Consider the following 20,279-nt stretch of genomic DNA (forward strand, 5'->3'; position numbering starts at 1 on the left):
CTGTAGTGATGTTTAACCAGACTGGCAGGAATTGTTGTAATCTTCCCCCGACCGGTGTTATATGGTGTGGGGGTAGTGCCAAGAAGTCACTGTTTGGTGATAGTGGAGGATCTATTGGCATTGCCTCCACGACCTCTGCCCTTGTTATTATTTCCTCTGTATCCACCCGTTTGTGTTTTTATTGTATGTGGATTGCGTATTACTTTTGTATGTGGAAGATTGCTGCGATGTGTTACCTCGCGCTCCTCCCCTATAAGTGGAGCGGCGAAAGGAGCTTCTGTGTTGCTGGGACTGAAGAGCTCCCATGGACTTTGCAGTCTCAGTGTCCTTTTTCATTTTATCCAGAATTGAGTCAACTGCTGGACCAAACAAAAAATCTGGATTTATAGGCTGGTTAAGAGTTGTGGCCTGTACTTCACTTTTAAATCCAGATATTCGCAGCCATGCGTGCCTCCTAAGCAGTACGCTTGTGTTGATAGATCTGGCAGCTGTATCTGCCGTGTCTAGAGCACACTTAATGGAGGCATTGGTGATGAGCTTTCCCTCCAGTATAAGTTCATCCGCCTGCTCTTTGAAAGGCTCAGGTAAGTGTTGGAGAAGTCCTTCTAAACTGTCATAGTGCGTCCTGTCATATCTGTCCAGCAAGGCCTGAGTATTGGCTATTCTCCATGAGTTTGCTGCTTGAGCTGCCACTCTCTTGCCTGATGCTTCTAAAATCTTTGACTCCTTGTCAGGAGGAGCAGCCTCTCCAGTAGTTTGTGAATTAGCACGCTTTCGTGCGTTGGATACCACCAATGAGTCTAAAGGCAGTTGTCTACTGGTGCAGCCCTATACTTCTTCTCTATTCTAGGGTTGATTACACGTGCCCTAGCAGTGTCTTTGAATATGTCATTTGCGTGCTTTAGGACGCCCTTTAACATGGGGAGTGTTTTGACACTTCTTTGTGATGTTGCTAGCGTATCAAATAGAAAATCTTCTTCAATAGCATCTGAATGCATGTCTACATTACGGTAGCTTACTGCTCTATCTATCAGAGAGTTAAAAGCCACTGTGTCCACTGTGGGTGATGGCTTAGCTGGGTATACCGTAGGGTCTGTAATGGGTTGAGCCCCCTCAGTGTCTGGCTCACCCCCCTCCCCATGGCTGTGAATTGGGGTCTACATATGGGTTTTGTGGATATCCAAAACCCACATCTGCGTCCTAATCTTCATCTGGGTTTTAGTCAGAGCATGCAGGTGAGTATGGGGCATGTGGAGTAGTAAGCATAGCTGGAGAGATAGGTTAGAAAAGAATAGGAGAGGTTGCACAGTCTCTCTTCTTTTTGAGTGGAATTCTAGAAAAGTCTGGTCTTTTCTTTTTTCTATAAACAGTCACTTTCCCAGTATTTGGGTCAATATATAGCTTGGACTGATCTTCTGTGGAGGGGTCTGGATGGATGATCTCCTCTTCCACAGTCTTTTGCCTTGGCGTCATAGTTTTAGGTTTGACCTTCTTCGGTTCGATGCCTTTAATCGGTTCGACCGCTTTTGGTGCCTGGATCGGTTTTTGCGGCTTTCCGACAGGTTTTGTCGGTTCGACGTCTTTTACAGGTTTCACCACTTTTTTCGGACAGAGCGGTTTTGTCGGTTCGGTAACTTCTTTAAGCTGTAGAGGTTTCTTCGGAGCCTGCGGCTTTGGCTCGATGCCCTTCTTCGGATCGATGGGCTTCGGTTCGACCGCTTTGGTTTGGTCTCCCTTAGGTTTCGCTTTCGGTTCGACGACCGACTTGGGCGTAGCCCTTTTGCCTTCGTAGACAGGCTTCCTTCCTTTTTCGACAGTCGAACTCGATTTGGTCGATTCGACGGCCTTTGGCTTCGAAGGTTTATATGGAACGGTGGCCTTCGGCTCGGCGCTCGGCGCCCTTTGGCTTTATCACCTTCGGTTCGACGACGTTCGGTCGTATCGATGAGTTTCGGTTTCGATTGAACCGGCCTTGGATTACGTGTCTCAGAAGGCTCTTTTTGTATGTTCTTAGCCGGGCGGTATGGCGGGGCTATAGAACCGGTATTTAGATCTTGGCTAAGGCCTGTTGGCGATGCCTCGACCTGAGTCTCTGATATTGGTGTAGTGTCTGTATGGGGCGGTGTACTTACGGTTCGCCCCTCGTTGTCATCGGAGTCGTCTTCGACAGCTACGATGTCTTGATCATATTCTTCGACATCGACGATTTGTTCTTCCTCGTCGATATAATATTCAGAGTCGTGCTCGGAGTATTGATCTTCCTCTTGATCCGAGTCTTCGGCGTCAACTAGTTCTTCCTCATCGTCGAAGATATTCTCGTGCTCCGGTGCCGACCTCTGCATGTCTTGCCTTGCCGCCCGCCGATTCCGGATCGTCTTTTTGGACCGGAACTGGGCACAAACTAGGCAATTATCTTCATTATGATCTGGAGATAAACATTTGTTGCACACGGGATGCTTATCTGTGTGCGGGAACTTTGAGTTGCACTGCGGGCAGTATTTGAATGGACTTCGTTCCATCGACCGTCTGTCCACGTGGCGTCGAGAAGGCCCAACGGCCCGATTCGACGACCGGAGTGCAAGCAAATGGTGAAGAAAGCTTATCGGTACCGATCGAAAACAATACCGACGAATCCTAAGGCCTTTTGGCCTTTTTGAAAAGTTTCTTTCGATTCCGAACTTGGAGTGCTCGAAAGTACATCCGAACCCAATGGCGGAAAAAAACAATCTGAGGATGGAGAGGATGCCCATGCGCACTGTAGTCCGAGGGAGGAGCCACCTATCTCGTGATACTTCGAAGACTCTTCCAGGACAACAATGTGCAATCATCCGGACCCAACACTAGGCGGCGATCTATGCACAGATATGAATTCAGCAGCCCACATGCCTCGAACAATTGACTCTTTTAAAAATTCTGATTCCACCAAAATCCGAGTCCTCCACAAGACCCTGTTTTTTTTGGGGGCTGTCAGCTGTGAAAAGGAAACCAATATTGCCCCCATTTTTATTATTCAGTATCCTCTGTTCAATTCTGGGGTGCTTTTTCAACTTGTTGCTAGTTCATTGCGAATCTTACTGTTACTAATTCAAATTGTGTTAGCTTTGGCTTATTTGCAATGCAAACTTTATCTCAAGAAGTTGCTGTAACAAGCTGTAAGTCCGCTACGGAAGCCCATTCGTTTGCTAATTATTTTCCACAGAAGGTTTCAAGCCTATAAAGTTGAGTTTTCAGGATTTTGAATAGTTTCTTGTTTGAAGATGTTACTCTCTCCGGCGCACCCCACTCCTGTACTAAGGTTACGAGTGACTTGCCACCCGCCTTTCAGAGGTTCTTGCATCAACCCAAGTCTGGCCTGGCACTGCTGTGTCTCAGCCTGGGACACACCGGTTGATGATCTACGCACCTCCTTCTAGACCTCAGCTCACTACTGTTTACAGTCTGTCATTCACCCCTCACCTCCCTGGCACTCACCCTTCACCCCTCAGGCCTGGCAGTCACTCTTCACACCTGGCACTCACCCTTCTCCCTCTCTGGCACGCAGCATTGACTCTCAGTGACACTCAGCATTGACTCTCAGTGACACTCACTGTCACCTCCCTGACACCCACCCTCGACCCTCCTGGTACTCCTACTTCCTCCTCCCCCTGGCACATATCCTTCACCTCCCTGACACTCACCCATGTCCGTCCTGGCATTCACTACTCGCCCCCTTGGCACTCACCCTTCACCTCCATGGCACTAGCCCTTTATCCCCCAGGTCTGGCAGCTACCCTTCACCCCTTGCACTCACCCTTCCCCTCCCTGGCACTCACCGTTGACCCTCCTGACTCTTACATCTCACCTCCATAGCACTCAACCTTCATCTCCATGGCACTCACCCTTCAGCCCCCTGACCTGGCACTCAACCTTCAACTATGTGGCACTATCCCTTCACCCCCCCTGGCCTGGGAGCTACCCCTCACCCCTGGCACTCATACTTCCCCTTGTCGGCACTCACCCTTCCCTCCCTGGCACTCACCCTTGACCCTCCTGACTCTTACATCTCATCTCCCTGGCACTCACTCCTCACCTCTCTGGCACTCACCCTTCATCCCCATGGCCTGACAGTCACCCTTGTCCCTCCTGGCATTCACTCCTCACCTCCCTGCCACTCACCCTTGATCATCCTGGCACTAGCCCGGTTTCTCCCAAGAACAAAAAATAACAAGCATTGTCATAGCCAATAGGTCTCTCCTTTGGGACCTTATAAGTGTTTAGCCATGCAACAGTTGATGTTGTTGCACCAAGGATATTGTGCTGCATAATTAAATACTTAGAAGGTCCCAAAGCGAGACCTATTGGCTATGCCAATGCTTGTTAATGCCTGTGTTCTCGTTCAGAACACAGACTTCCTTTGGAGTCAATGGGAGTCCGACAGAAAGGTGTTTGCGGAAACATCGTAATCGGTCGGTTGGACTTACCTAGCCTGAGTTGGTTGAAACTGATTCCGAAACTGAGTCGGTCGGAAAAGTGTCCAAACGATCATAGTCAGCCCCTTAGTGTGAATACCCTTCCGTCTCTTGGTGTCCGGTCCTCACTGAGCGGTTCATACTGGCTCCTGCAGGACTATCTTCCTCTGTATCTACCTCTTATGCGACGAGCTCTTGGATTCATGGACCTCCAGGCTGATTCGTCACGCCGCCATCACTATGGTCAGGCTCCTCTTAAGACTCAGCGCAGAACACAGCCGTATCACGTCCTAATGTTTATCTTGTTGATGAAAGTCCTGTGAACTCTCAGCCACTTTTCACCCTTGAGGTCCACAGGATTGTTGCTGGTCCTCTCGTTTGGCCGCAATACTCTTCCACGTTACTTCTTCCTGGACAGTTCCATGCCTGCTCTTATTCTGTGTCTGTGTGCCTGGGGGTGCTATTCTACAGGCACTGCTAGTCTGCAGCTGATCTGTAGTTACTTTCTTTACCCTTGTGCTGTGTGCGTGGGAAGCACGCGCTGCTGCTGCATGTACAGGATCTGTCCTGGATATGAGGGAGACTTGTAGGGCCGCTGTCTGTGCTGTATTTCTGCAGTGATTGAGGGAAGCTTGCGCTGCTGCTGCATGTACTGGATCTGTCCTGGACTTGTACGGCTGCTGTCTGTGCTGCAGTTGTGCTGTGAATGAGGGAAGCTTGCACAGCTGATAGCTATCCTGAATGTGTTCTGTGTCTGGGGACGGCTTGAACCGCTGCTATCTGCGCTGTGCTTTGGCTGTGTATGAGGATAGCTTGTACTAGTTCTGGTAGTGCTGAATGTGTTCTAAGTATGAGGGTAGTTTGCATTGCTGCTGATGCTGCATGTTTTCTAAGTATGAGGGTAGCTTGTCCTGCTACTATCCCTGCTGCATGTGTCATAAGTATGAGGGTAGCTTGCCCAGCTTCTGCTGGATGTGTTCTAAGTATAAGGGTAGCTTGCCTGGCTATCATCACTGTTGCAGGTGTTCTAAGTATGAGGGTAGCTTGCTTGGCTACTATCGCTGCTGCATGTGTTCTAAGTATGAGGGTAGCTTGCCCAGCTGGTATCACTGCTGCATGTGTCCTCTACGTATGAGGGTAGCTTACCCGGCTTCTACTGCAGCTGCATGTGTTCTAAGAATGAAGGTAGCTTGCCCAGCTACTATCGCTGCTGCTTGCGTTCTAAGTATGAGGAAGGCTTGCCCGGCTACGATCGCTGCTGCATGTGTTCTAAGAATGAAGGTAGCTTGCCCAGCTATTATCGCTGCTGCATGTGTTCTAAGTATGAGGGTAGCTTGCTTGGCTACTATCGCTGCTGCATGTATTTCAAGTATGAGGGTAGCTTGCCTGACTACTATCGCTGCTGCATGTGTTCTAAGTATGAGGGTAGCTTGCTCTGCTACTATCGCTGCTACATGTGTTCTAAGTATGAGGGTAGCTTGCCAGGCTACTATCTCTGCTGCATGTGTTCTCTAAGTATGAGGGTAGCTTGTCTGGATACTATCACTGCTGCATGTGTTCTAAGTATGAGAGTAGCTTGCCTCTCTACTATCGCTGCTGCAGGTATTCTCTAAGTTTGAGGGTAGCTTGCTTGGCTACTATCGCTGCTGCATGTGTTCTAAGTATGAGGGTAGCTTGCTTGGCTACTATCGCTGCTGCATGTGTTCTAAGTATCAGGGTAGCTTGCCCGGCTACTATCGCTGCTGCAGGTATTCTCTAAGTATGAGAGTAGCTTGCCTCTCTACAATCGCTGATGCAGGAACTCTCTAAGTATGAGGGTAGCTTGCTTGGCTAGTATCGCTGCTGCATGTGTTCTAAGTATGAGGGTAGCTTGCCCAGCTACTATCTCTACTGCATGTGTTCTAAGTAAAAGGGTATCTTGCATGGCTGCTATCACTGCCGATGCTGCATGTGTTCAAAGTATGAGGGTAGCTTGCATGGATGCTGTCTGACTTGGCCCCTTTGGCAGGTTCACCCCGAAACTTTTTGCGTTCTCTTAGCCTTTTTCTGTAACCTAGTGTTGATGATTTTAGGCTTCTGTGCACTTTAGCACTGTGGTCCAGTGTAAAATGCGTGTGCCCTCTGTGTATGTGTGGTGAGACTGGCCTGCCCTCCCATAGGAATGCATGAGGGATATGTGTGTCCCTGGTAGTTCCCGATATGAGAAGAGTGCAGGGGAGAGAGTAGTATGTGCGAACTCGTGAGAATAAATGCTGCGCAATGGTGTGTGCAAATTTATTGTGACTAGTGGAGAAGTGCCACTTTTAGAAGTTGCCATTTCTGTGTCCAGTGTGTCTGCCTGCCTGATGTGAATTACATGTCTGGCTTGTGATTGACAGGGGCTGGCTAATGTGGCTGGCTCCAGGAGCCAGGATGGGTCTGCCCGGTGGTGAATAGGGAGATCTGCATGTAGATGGGAGGGAGGAGTTGCACCTGGGACCTGAATAGGGCTATGCCTTCCCTCCACAATGCTGGCTCCACCCCCTGTGGTGCGTCTGATGTCCCTGGCCTGTCCTGTGAATAGGAGAGAGGAGCTGAGCAAAACAAAGTGCTCAGGAGCTCCCCTGAACCAGTTGTATCTGGTTCTCCCATTGCCTGCACCTTGTAGACAAAGGAAAACGTGGTATAAAAGAAGGGGCTGTGACCCTATGAAAATATTCTCTTTTGGATCCTGACAGAGGGAGGCTTGCTGCTGGTGGGGCCAGGAGGGACTGCCATAGGGGCTACCTCCCTGCTGGAGGGCCCTGTGTGCTGGCCCCTGGGCCCTACATTGCCCCCCTGATGCCTCCAGGACTTCGTGGACATTTTGCTCTTTGTTTTGGTGTTGCCAAGACTTGATGGAGCCTTCCGGCGCCTGGGGACGGCTTCCCCCAGAGGAGGAGCGAGCAGGATTTGCAGTGCAGTGCTGCTGGAGGGGAGAGAGAGGGAATCTCCAGCTTAGGGATTCCCCCCGTGATGCGAGCCTTGCGGGTGCCCACCCCGCTTATTTTGGTAATTAGAGCGGGTGCCCACCCCGCTCATGACCGCTACTTATATTTTAATTGCGCGGGTGCCCACTCCGTGACTTTGCCGTTATTAGAGCTCGTGGATTCCCACCCCGCTCTATGTTTTAATTCTGGAGGGAGCCTACCCCTCATTACCGAGCTGAGGTTGCTGCCGCGTCCGCGGCCCGCCTGGTTGTGGGTGGGGCCTGCAGACGGAAGCGGAAGTGCGGCCAGATGCAAAGGAGAAACCGGGCGGTATGCGTGAGAGGAGGACGGGAGCCTAGCCCGCCTCCTTGAGTGCCCGTAGCAAGTCCCGAGGCTACCAGGTGGGGGCCCGGGTGAAGAATGAGAGTCTGCAGCGCGGGGCTCCCAGGAGCAAGGGGAAGCCCGGTGCCGCAAGGGAGACGCCGCTGGATCCCCCAGTGAGGCTCTCATGAGTTTGAGAGCCCCGCCGCAGAAAGGAGACCCTCGCCGGTGAAGAGCCCAGGTGAATGGGTCTCGAGGGATTGGTGCCTGGCAGAGGCACCCGGTCAGAGCGGTCCCGCCAGGAGAGCGGGCCGCTCCAACATGGCCAGTATCTTTTTGTTGTATGAGCGGACCCGCCGTTGCGGGCCCCTCGACCGATGGCCGTATTTGTTTCAAGGGCCTGTGGGGGTCCTGAGGTCCCTTGGCCCCGTACTGCCACAGCTGCAACTAGGGGGCGTCATTATTCCTAGAGCCTAGGTAGCTCCAACCTGGGGGCAAAGTTCATTGAGAAGCCCCGTGAGGCCCCTGAGGGCACAGTTGCCCCAAGGCCCTTTCCCTGATCCACAGCTGCGCCGCACCAGCGAGGGCAGCTGCAATGCTTGTGTGCAATCCTTGAGAGAGTCCCTGAGAGGGACAGCAGTGGCCCTGAGGTGCCAGGCCTTTCCCTCACTTACAGCTGCACAGCAATTAGTGCCAGCTGCACCGTTTAGGTACACAATTCTTTGGGGGCATGTCTTGAGAAGTTAGGAGTGAAATGCACTCCTTGGCCCCGCACTTTCCCAGCTGCCACGTTTAGGTTTTCGCAGTGGCGCACCCTTGACTTTTGCTGCATTTACAGCAAGCCCTGTCATTCTGGACACAGGGCATTTGAGCCCCTTTTTGAGATGGCCAGTTGGCCAGGGGGACGGTTAGAACTGTAGGGCGCCAGGCCCCAATGTAATGTGGTGCTAGGAAATGTAATGCATGTAGTATGTTTTATGCACCCTATGTTATACCTATAAATGTTTTATTTTATGATTATGAGGTTGTTTTGCATATCATTGTTTATGCTAGTGAAATTGTTTCACTGTGTGATCTACGCCCCTAATGTGAGTTATACTTAGGAGGTTAGGGTCTAATGTGTTTAGACTTGAGAGATGATTGCATAATGTGTTTATGCTAGTGAGGTTGGTGCAGAATGTAATTCGCGCCTGATGTGATACTGTGCATAATGTCGTTTATGTTACAGGCTGATGCTAAGTACAGTGATTGCCAGTGTTTACTAGTTGTACGGTTATGATCGGTTTTACTTTTACTAAGTTTGCTTTGTGATGGTACTGACAGTGGTCCAAGTAGCCCTGTCATGTGTAAATAATTCCCTTGTAGATATGACCTAGTGCCAGGTGGCACCATGTATATTATGTGTTTACTATTCTAATGTGCTTTGAGAATACAAAGGCTATTTTTGATATAACCTTGTGTGGAGTTCCTTTTGTGGGGGGCCTGGGATGTTGTTGCTGTGTGCGTGTGCAAATGCTTTACACATCGCCTCCAGGATAAGCCTGACTGCTCGTGCCACGCTATCAAGGGGGTGAGCAGGGGTTATCTTTGGTGTGTAACTCCCTTGCCCTGACTAGAGTGGTGGTCTCTGCCTGGCTTTGACGCAAGCCTTAGCAAACCAGAAATCCCATTTCTAACAGATGCTATCACTGCAGCATGTGTTCTCAGTATGAGAGTAACTTGCATGGATGCTATCACTGCTGCAAGTGTTTTAAGTAGGGAATTTGCGTAGTCTCGCTACGCAAAGCTCCGAAACGGTAAAAAATCTCCGCAAGCATGTAAAAGTTCAGCGAACATGCGGAATTACTTGTTCCGCCCGTTCGTGATGCGGGAGAAATATCTTGTAAACACGCATTTTGAAAGTGCGAACAAGCAAAAAATTCTGCGAAGCCGCAGATAGCGGAATTTTTGGCAAGTCTTCGTTCTCCGTGGAACACAAAATTACCCAAATTCCGCGAGCGGAACGGAACCTACCGCCCAGGCCTAGTACAAGTATGAGGGTAGCTTGCCCAGCTACAATCGCTCTTGCATGTATTTAAAGTATGGGGGTAGCCTGCAAGGCTGCTATCTGCTGCACGTGCTGTAGCTGATAATTGGATTTGTCTTTGCTGCAGGAATGAAACTTGACTACACATTTCAAAGCTGCAGTTGCCAACACTCACCGTGCCGGGGTTTTGCTCTTTCCAGGATTCTCCGTAAGGGTGTCACCGGCACCTAAAGAAAGAAGCCAACTGTTAATAATCAGATCCTCCATACTCTCCCATTCCCACCATCAGGTGTACCCCCTTCCTCCCTTCCCTCCTTCCCCTTGTCCAGGTGGTGTCCCTTTCCCTGCCGCTCCTAGGGAACGTCCCTTTGCCCGCCACCGTCCAAGTATAACCCCTTTCCTCTAATCATGGCCACTTTCCCATAACTTCAAGCATGGGCTCTTCCTACTCCACTTCCGGTGTGAGCCTCTGACCCACCCATGATTGTGGAGTCGCTTCTCCATCCCGCTCCCAGCTGGCGCCCTTCACCCGCCACTCCAGGTGGCATAGCAACGGTAGCACAAACATCGTGAACTGAACCCCATCACCCAAACGGATCACCCCCTACTCCCTCCCCCCAACCTTCAGCGCCTTGAGACACTCACGGGTGAGTAGTCATTGTGAGAAGTTTGCCTGGTAAATGATGTCCACTATTCTAGTGGGCACCTTGCACCAGTTCAAACGACCCTTATTGATGGTAGGTTGTAAAGTCAACCTTATAGAAAGCTATCCTAGTAGTAGCTGTGGACAGCAGCCTTCAGGCTAAGACTTAGAGGCGAGATAAGCAAGTTGTTTTACCAATTATAATCTCTTGAATGATCAAATGAAAGCACACCACACAAATATATATATATGTATTTAATCTAAACACAACCCCTTTTGTCTCTTTATGAGGTCAGAGGTAAAAGTACAATACAAGGAACTTAATTAGCATACGATAAGTTGCACAGTATACGTTATGCCCTAGGGGCCTCACAAACCATATACAAAAATAGTGGTCTAAGAACCACGAGAGTTAGGGCCTGTAGAACCGCTGGGGCCACCAAAGGTTAGGATGCAGGACGCCCACGGGGGACGCGTGCAGTGTCTAAACACAGCCACGGATCACCATAGACTTTCTATGGGAAACAAACAAGTTACAATTATAAAGATTAAGGGCACTTCTAGGTGAACTACGATGGAACCCTTTTAGACTTAGACACTTCGAAAGTCAAGACCCAAGGGAGCACCGGAGTACTCGAGTTACCTCCCCTACGGAAGCCGGGTGCATAGGTGTCTTTTGGTGTCGGGTTTCGTCGTCAATTCCAATGGAGAGCTGCGAAGAAATGCTACAGGCGACGAGAGGATAAGTGTCCAGGTGGATCCAAGGGTGGATCAAAGATCTAAAGAACCTGAAAGCAGAAGGGACAGAGTCTGGGTCACTAGCCAGTGACCAGGATGGCGATGGGAAGATGCCAGCCAATGTCGGGTGATTTCAGGTGAAAGAGGTGAAGCTTGACTCTTCAGCCACGAGGACCAGGAGGCGTCGACGAAGACCAGGAGCTGGAGTCGAGCTGTCCCACGAAGGATGTTGGGTGCTGCAGCGTCAGAATCCGGATTGGATCCAACAAGCCTTGGCAACAGCAACCCATGCAAAATGACAAGATTTGCTTCGGTTCAGACCAGCAAGGTCTGAGGGACTCCTCCTTTGGAGAGAAGTGAGAGCACGTCTGGAGCAACCAGGAGAGCTCAAGAAATCAAAGATGGTCCTTCGTGGGGGCTCGCTAGTCAACGGACTAGGAACCGCGAAGGGGCCTCGAGCTGAAATGCACAAAGCGGGCCCACGGAACACCCGTAGAGTATAGGCCTCTGAGCTTCGATGTAAAAGGTGCTCGGGCAGGGGCTTCAAATACCCCAATGCACAACTTTGTGATACCTCGAGAAGTAGGTGCAGTTGCAAAAATGCAGGATGTTCCAGTCCCACGTCTCTCGTGTCTGCTACGGGTCTCCGCTTTGCTGGGCGCTCGGGTCAGCGTCAGAGATGTCTGGAAGTCCGTGTCCTGTGTCGCAGATTCTTCAGGATCCGGCAGGAGCCTTGAAAATGCAGACCAGCAAAGATACAGTTGCTGCCTGTTAGTACAGGGTGGTCACTCCTTGACCACAAGGGAGATTTCTTCCGTCTTCCAGTCGATATGGAATGTCGGAAGTCCAAGATATATGTTGCAGAGTTTCGTTCAGGGTAATCTGAAGTCCTAGGGACTGGTATCCTATTCTTATAGTAAGTTTAGGGGTTGGACTCTCGGAGGTTAACACAGTGGAGACGCTGCGCTGGGCGTGGTCCTATCTGCGCAGACTGGCTGGACTCACCCTTCTATCAGCGGGCACTATGCCCATCACTAACCACCCGGACTTTCCTCCGCTCCAGTCTTCCTGTATGTCTCGGCACGCAGCGTCGGGGGGCTTCGAGACCGTGGCTGATCTATACCCTGATGGTTCTTTCTATTCACTCCCGGAATCGCCATCCTTGATGGACACGCTTCTGTATTATCAGCTTCGTGCCACCTGCCGGAAATTGCACCCGTCCTTTCCGCAGCCTCCGCCTACTCTTCCCGCTTTGGATTTGATGTATACCTCCACTTCCCCGCGTAAGCTCGTTACCAGACTGTATGTCTATGCCCTGTCGTCTTCCCCTGCCTCCACTTCGCGGGGGCGTGCTGCATGGAGTGCCGACCTGGGTCTCGATATTTCGGATGCCGATTGGCTTTATTGTTGTAATCAAACTACTAAACTTTCCCCAAATTACCGGCTCCGATTAATCCATTTTAACTTTTTACACAGGTTCTACCGCACTCCACGACATCGTCACCGCCTGGGGCTTCTTCCTGATGATTCCTGCGTTCGGTGTTCTGCCTCCTCCGCGGATTTTGCCCACTTGGCATGGCTTTGCCCCCGGGTGCAGGTGTTCTGGTTGGAGGTCTGTTCCGCGATCTCCAGGATTACTGGCGCTATCGTTTCTCCGGACCCTCTTCTCTGTCTTCTGGATTTTGTCAAGCCCTGTCCCGATGTGTCGCGGCGGCTAATTTCGATGCTCCTGGTGTTGGCTACCCGCCGGGTGGCTATGTGTTGGGGCCGTCGGCCTGCTCCCTTGGTGTCGGCCTGGCTGGAGGACACGTTCCGTTGCCAAACACTGCTGTCGGACTTTTGGGAACTGCTGCCGGCTAGGTCGCGCCCGCTCGATATCTGGGGACCCCTGGTCGCTTACCTCCAATCCCGCTCCTCCCTTAGCGAGCCTGCGTCCCCTCCCGCTGCCCCTACGCCCAAGGTTGCCGCCGCCTTGTTTGATGTGTAGGTGCCATCGGCCCAGGCGCTGTAATTTGGCCCGCTCTCGTCCCGCCCTATTGAGAGCCGAGTGTCCTCAAGTTGCTTCCCTGTCCCTCCTCTGACCCTGCCGCTGCCTCTCCCGTCGGCCCTAGGGTCTGCGGCGGCCGCCGGTGTTGCCTGTTATGCGTCCACTGCTTGGCGTTCCCCCTGGCTCCCACCCCCTGCTTTACCAAGCCTACCAGCCCTTTCTTCTCCATATGCACCTTTGGTAGAACCTGTATTTAATATGCCGTCTCCTGTATATAAGTTTATCGTTCTATGCCACAGACACTGTATTGCTGAGGACTGACCTATATGTACTTGCATCGATCAGTACTTCGCCATCCTGCACAGAACCATTACATAATGCTTCCTTATTTGATTGTATTGCTGTTCTGCACTTGCATCAATAAAAAGTTTTTAAAAAAATAAAAAAAATAAAAAAAGTTTAGGGGTTGGACTAACTCTAGGGTCCCACCTATGGGAGGACCTGGGGAGGGGGTTGTTACACCCCTTCCCCTTTGTCCAGTTTCGCGCCAGAGCTGGGGCTGAGTGCCCCAGCAACCGGTTTGAACTGGGAAATGTATGGAGCACCTAGTGTGCCCCAGGCAGTGTCTAAAAAGCATTCACTGAATGCAACCCACCCTGCCCCAATACACTAAAGCCTGTCTGGGGAGGTGCCAGCACCTCCCTGGACAGGAAACCTATTGCCCAGGCCTCCCCTGCCGGGGTTTCGTCCAGCAGCAGGAGGGCAGACTTGTGTCTGTGGCAGCAGCATCCATTTTGTGATGCTGGAGCTCTGTTTAACTTTAACCGGGTTTACCAGTAACTACATGTCTTCTCCCTCTAGAAGGGTGGAATGCTACCCCCGCCACCAGAACTGGCAGGGGGGTAGTATTCCAAAGTGTTTGACACCTTACACGACATGTTTTGATAAAGCCAAACCAAAGTTAGCATTAACCGCAAGGATTATAATGCACTTAAGAGTATATGGTATAGCTATATCATAGAACAGCTATAAGGAGATGGTTACGAAAGCTGTTCAGCTCATGCTAGGGCACCCTCTCACACAAAACCAAGCACTCTGTCTCCAGGATTGTCAAGGCCTGCCATAGGAGTGACTTATAGGTTAATATGTGTATATATATATATATATTACCTATATATAGTTAGGACCTAGTTACCATAGGAAATTCCGAACATTCTATTGGGATTAACTTTGGCGCCGATTGAGGGGTCTGCCTGTAATTTTCCTTAAATTTGCCTCGCTGCGCTCCGCTCCTTCCCTGAAAGTTTCGGGGGGATTCGTCAAGCGGGGGCCGAGAAAAAAGGGGGGTCCCAAAACGTGTTTTCCACATGTTAATTTCCATAGGGACATTCTGACAAGGCTACAGCTCGAAAGGCTGAACGGAATTACACCAGATTTGGCAAAATGGTAGGGACTGGTATGCCGCAGTGCCTTTTGTATCTTTGGTGAAAATCCCTCCAGTAGTTGTTGAGAAAATCGAATGTGAAATTGAGTCCAATGCAATTTTCCATAGGACCTTTAGACACGGCTACAGCCCGAACGGCTGAATGGAATTACACCAAACTTGGCAAAATGGTAGAGCCTGGTAGTCAGAAGTGCCTTTTGTATATTTGGTGAAAATCCCTCCAGTAGTTGTTGAGAAAATCGAATTTGTTCAAATTATATATCTATAGGTGGCACACGTGAGTGCACTGTAAGCTTACTGTACTCTGCACCTTCCAGAGTACGAGCCGCATGCTGATTGGCTGCTACTGTCTGTGAACATTCCAAAACAGAAATTGTTGGCAGCCATCTTGTGCCTCGGTAGACTGAGGCACAGGAAAGCAGAAAAACAAGCTTGTAGAACTCAAAAAGGGGGCAGGGTAGAAGCACCCTGACCCCCTAGGCCTGCTCAGGGGGTCCCACAAGGACCCCCCAGAACCCCCCCAATTTTTTTTCTTCGGAAAATCGCGGGGTTACGCGCATCGTACAGAGTACAGTAAGCTTACACTCGCGATTTTTCGATTTATTTTTTATTTTTTTTGGCCTGGGGGGGACCTTGTGGGGCCCCATGAGCAGGCCTAGGTGGTCAGGGTGCTTCTACCCTGCCCCCTTTGCGTGTTTTGCACCTTTGTTTCACTGCTTTCTTGTGCCTTGGTTCTACCGAGGCACAAGATGGCTGCCAACACTTCCTGGTTTGGATTGTTGACAGACAGTGGCAGCCAATCAGGATGCATTTCACAGGAAAGCAGCATGCTCATTGGCTGTCAACACTTCTAACCAGGAAGTGTTGGCATTCATCTTGTGCTAGGTAGACCGAGACACAAAAGAAGCAGAGCTCACAGCCCACACAGCTCTCACAGCCCACACAGCTCTCACAGCCAACACAGCTCTCACAGCCCACACAGCCCACACAGCTCTCACAGCCCTCACAGCCCACACAGCTCTCACAGCCCACACAGCTCTCACAGCCCACACAGCTCTCACAGCCCACACAGCTCTCACAGCTCTCACAGCCCACACAGCCCACACTCACAGCCCACACAGCCCTCACAGCTCGCACAGCCCACACAGCTCACACAGCTCACACAGCCCTCACAGCCCTCACAGCCCTCACAGCCCACACAGCTCTCACAGCTCTCATAGCCCATACAGGTCTCACAGCCCATACAGCTCTCACAGCCCACGCAGCTCTCACAGCCCACACAGCTCTCACGGGCCTCACAGCCCTCACAGCCCACACACTCACAGCCCACACAGCTCTCATAGCTCTCACAGCCCACACTCCACACAGCTCTCACAGCCCACACAGCTCTCACAGCTCACACAGCCCTCACAGCCCACACAGCCCTCACAACCCACACAGCTCTCACAGCCCATACAGCTCTCACAGCCCACACAGCTCTCACAGCCCACACAGCTCTCACAGGCCTCACAGCCCTCACAGCCAAAACAGCCCTCACAGCCCATTAAGCTCTCACAGCCCAGACAGCTCTCACAGCCCACACAGCTCTCACAGCCCACACAGCCCACACAGCTCTCACAGCCCACACAGCTCTCACAGCCCACACAGCTCTCACAGCCCACACAGCTCTCACAGCCCACACAGCTCTCACAGCTCACACAGCTCACACAGCTCTCACAGCTCTCACAGCCCTCACAGCCAACACAGCCCTCACAGCCCTAACATCCCACACAGCCCTCACAGCCCTAACAGCCCACACAGCTCTTACAGCCCACACAGCTCTCACAGCCCACACAGCCCACACAGCTCTCACAGCTCACACAGCCCTTACAGCCCACAGCTCACATCCCACACAGCTCTCACAGCCCACACAGCTTTCACAGCCCACACAGCTCTCAAAGGCCTCACAGGCCTCACAGCCCTCACAACCCACACTCACAGCCCACACAGCCCACACAGCCCACACAGCTCTCACAGCTCACACAGCCCTTACAGCCCACAGCTCACATCCCACACAGCTCTCACAGCCCACACAGCTCTCACAGCCCACACAGCTTTCACAGCTCACACAGCCCACACAGGTCTCACAGCTCTCACAGCCCTTACAGCTCTCACAGCCAACACAGCTCACACAGCCCACACAGGGTTCACAGCTCTCACAGCCCTTACAGCTCTCACAGCCAACACAGCTCTCACAGCCCACACAGCTCTCACAGCCCACACAGGTCTCACAGCTCTCACAGCCCTTACAGCTCTCACCGACAACACAGCTCTCACAGCCCACACAGCTTTCACAGCTCACACAGCCCACACAGGTCTCACAGCTCTCACAGCCCTTACAGCTCTCACAGCCCACACAGCTCTCACAGGCCTCACAGCCCTCACAGCCCAAACAGCCCTCACACACCTCACAGCCCACACAGCTCTCACAGCCCACACAGCCCACAGAGTTCTCACAGCCAACACAGCTCTCACAGCCCACACAGCCCACACAGCTCACACTCTCACAGCCCACACAGCTCTCACAGCCCACACAGCTCTCACAGCTCTCACAGCCCACACAGCTCTCACAGCTCTCACAGACCTCACAGCCCACACAGCCCTCACAGCTCACACAGCCCTCACAGCCCACACAGCTCTCACAGCCCACACAGCTCTCACAGCCCACACAGCCCTCACAGCCCACACAGCTCTCACAGCTCTCACAGCCCATACAGCTCTCACAGCCCACACAGCTCTCACAGCCCACACAGCTCTCACAGCCCACACAGCCCTCACGGCCCACACAGCTCACATCCCACACAGCTCTGACAGCTCTCACAGCCCATAGAGCTCTCACAGGCCACAAACTCTCAAAGCCCACACAGCTCTCACAGCCCACACAGCCCACACAGCTCTCACAGTCCTCACAGCCCACACAGCTCTCACAGCCCACACAGCTCTCACAGCCCACAGAGCCCACACAGCTCTCACAGCCCACACAGCTCTCACAGCCCACACAGCTCTCACAGCCCACACAGCTCTCACAGCTCTCACAGCTCTCACAGTTCACACAGCTCTCAGAGCCCACACTGCCCACACAGCTCTGGCAAAGATAATACCAGCAGCGGACATTCACTGGCAAAGACAATAACGGCAGCAAACAAACACTGGCAAAGACAATAACGGCAGTAAAGAAACACTGGCAAAGACAATAACGGCAGCAAAGAAACATAGGCAAAGGCAATACCAGCAGCGAACAAACACTGGCAAAGATAATACAATCAGGGGGGCAGGGGCACGAAAAACGGCACAATCAGGGGACAGAAGGCCCGACAAACGGCACAATCAGGGGGCAGAAGGCAAGAAAATACGGCACAATCAGGGAGCAAAAGGCAAGAAATACGGCACAATCAGGGTGCAGAAGGCAAGAAATATGGTACAATCAGGGTGCAGAAGGCAAGAAATATGGCACCATCAGGGGGCAGAAGTAAGAAATACGGCACAATCAGGGGGGCAGAAGGCAATAAATACGGCACAATCAGAGAGCATCTTGCTCCAGTCCAAAAATCGGATCCCTAGGGCTGCTCAGGTGGTCCCACAGGGATATTAACATATTTAAACGTATCGGCTAATAGAATTAGCATTTTAAAAACCTTGCAAATTTACTGAAAAAAACATAGGTTTCAGGCCTTATTTAGTTAGGAATTAGCATTTAAAAAACCTTGCAAATTCACTGAAAAAAACATAGGTTTCAGGCCTTATATAGTTAGGTATTAGCATTTAAAAAACCTTGCAAATTCACTGAAAAAACCATAGGTTTCAGGCCTTATATAGTTAGGAATTAGCATTTAAAAAACCTTTGAAATTGACTGAAAAAAACATAGGTTTCAGTCTTTATATAGTTAGGAATTAGCATTTAAAAAACCTTGCAAATTCACTGAAAAAAACATAGGTTTCAGGCCTTATATAGTTAGGTATTAGCATTTAAAAAACCTTGCAAATTCACTGAAAAAACCATAGGTTTCAGGCCTTATATAGTTAGGAATTAGCATTTAAAAAACCTTTGAAATTCACTGAAAAAAACATAGGTTTCAGTCTTTATATAGTTAGGAATTAGCATTTAAAAAACCTTGCAAATTCACTGAAAAAAACATAGGTTTCAGGCCTTATATAGTTAGGAATTAGCATTTAAAAAACCTTGCAAATTCACGGAAAAAACCATGGGTTTCAGGCCTTCTATAGTTAGGAATTAGCATATAAAAAACATTGAAATTGCTCCTATATAGTTAGTTGTACTAACTATATTTGGCGCACCCGCAATCCACTGCTGATGATGTCACATATTACATCATTCATGACATGGTCAGTGACATCACTGATGACATCTCAAATGACATCACTGATGACATCATCCAGTGACTGTGTTTTTCTGTAAAGTTTAAATATGTTTTACATATTGAAGAATGAGTGGATGTATAAGTGTCTGGATGAAGGATTTAGTAGGTGCGTGACTGACTGTATGAGTGAGTGATTAAACGTGTCTTACTGAATGCATAGGTTAGTGACTAAACTGTCTGAATGTGTGCATCGGTATGTCTGTTGTTGTGTAAGCTGCTGCATGTGGTGATCAGTAGCTATATGAGTGGCTATATGAGTTATAGATTGTGTGATGTATTCCTATAGGTTCTGAATCGATCCCCCTATTCCTGACCCTATTCTGGTTAACAAACCGACAAGTTAACTAGCAGTCAGCCCATGAGGCAGCAAACCCCCATGATGCAGATACCGTTATCTGACGCAGCCACACTACGGCACAGGAACGTGTTATCTGATTAGGTCATAACGCTTGCGATCTAATTAGACAAGCGATATTCCTCCAGCCCCTGATAAGGCATACGGAGTTCTCATAACAAATCAAACCTATGACAACCTGGGCAAAACCCTGCGGCCATTGTTTTGATTTCACCGAGAACTTCAGCAAAAGAATGTGCTAACGAGCAAGTCGTATGACATCCTTATTGACGTATCTATGTCCATCCTTACGTCAATCTCGGCACCTTAAAGGTATAAATATTACTGATATTGCCCTATGCAAACACACGCGGTGGTGACGAGACGGAGCAGCCATACTTGCCGAAGCCCAGAGCAGAGCAGACCCCGCTGGCGCAGCCCCGCCTTCCTGACGCGCTGAGAACGAGACGCGCTGCTTTCTCCTGCCGAGAAATCCAGCACCGGCGCTTCCGGGTAGCCCTCGCAGGCAGCCTGGAATATCGAGAGCAGAGAGAGAGATACCATCCCTCATTCATCCTAACTTCCAGGTACAGAACTGAATAACCCCTCGCAGAGAATTCTTTAGTTATTCACTTGGCAAAACAAACTTAACTTAAACTGTAACTATTCTATTCCCGCCCACGCATTAGACTTAGGTCAGGTACACGGGGTAGGCGTATTTAGAAACACCAGTTGAGTACGTTTAGTCAAATGTATATATGTATGTAATATATTTTAATCATTTTAAACCTTCATATGGCTTAGAAACCATATCAATGTTTTTACAGTATTATTTTATACTTCTGCTTTTAATGTATGCACTTTACTTAACTATAAGTATTGCAATAATATCGATCCATTTCTCTTGTATGAGAAAAGAGACTGATCAATAAATAACATCTTTTATTGAACACGCCCGTCTCTTCCTTTTCT

At 50.2% G+C, this 20,279-nt stretch overlaps 1 protein-coding gene across 1 annotated transcript in view; it reads right to left on the bottom strand.

The window, feature by feature from the left end:
- ATAT1 (alpha tubulin acetyltransferase 1) overlaps window positions 1-20,279 on the bottom strand; it is a 182,460-nt gene that overhangs the window by 18,218 nt on the left and 143,963 nt on the right. The window contains exon 11 of the mRNA XM_078641706.1: window positions 9,919-9,970. Within this exon, the coding sequence (XP_078497832.1) occupies window positions 9,919-9,970 (52 nt within the window). The remainder of the gene's footprint in view (window positions 1-9,918; window positions 9,971-20,279) is intronic.

This window comes from Lissotriton helveticus, chromosome 5_1, assembly GCF_964261635.1.
Source record: "Lissotriton helveticus chromosome 5_1, aLisHel1.1, whole genome shotgun sequence".
In the NCBI taxonomy this organism is placed as follows: domain Eukaryota; kingdom Metazoa; phylum Chordata; class Amphibia; order Caudata; family Salamandridae; genus Lissotriton; species Lissotriton helveticus.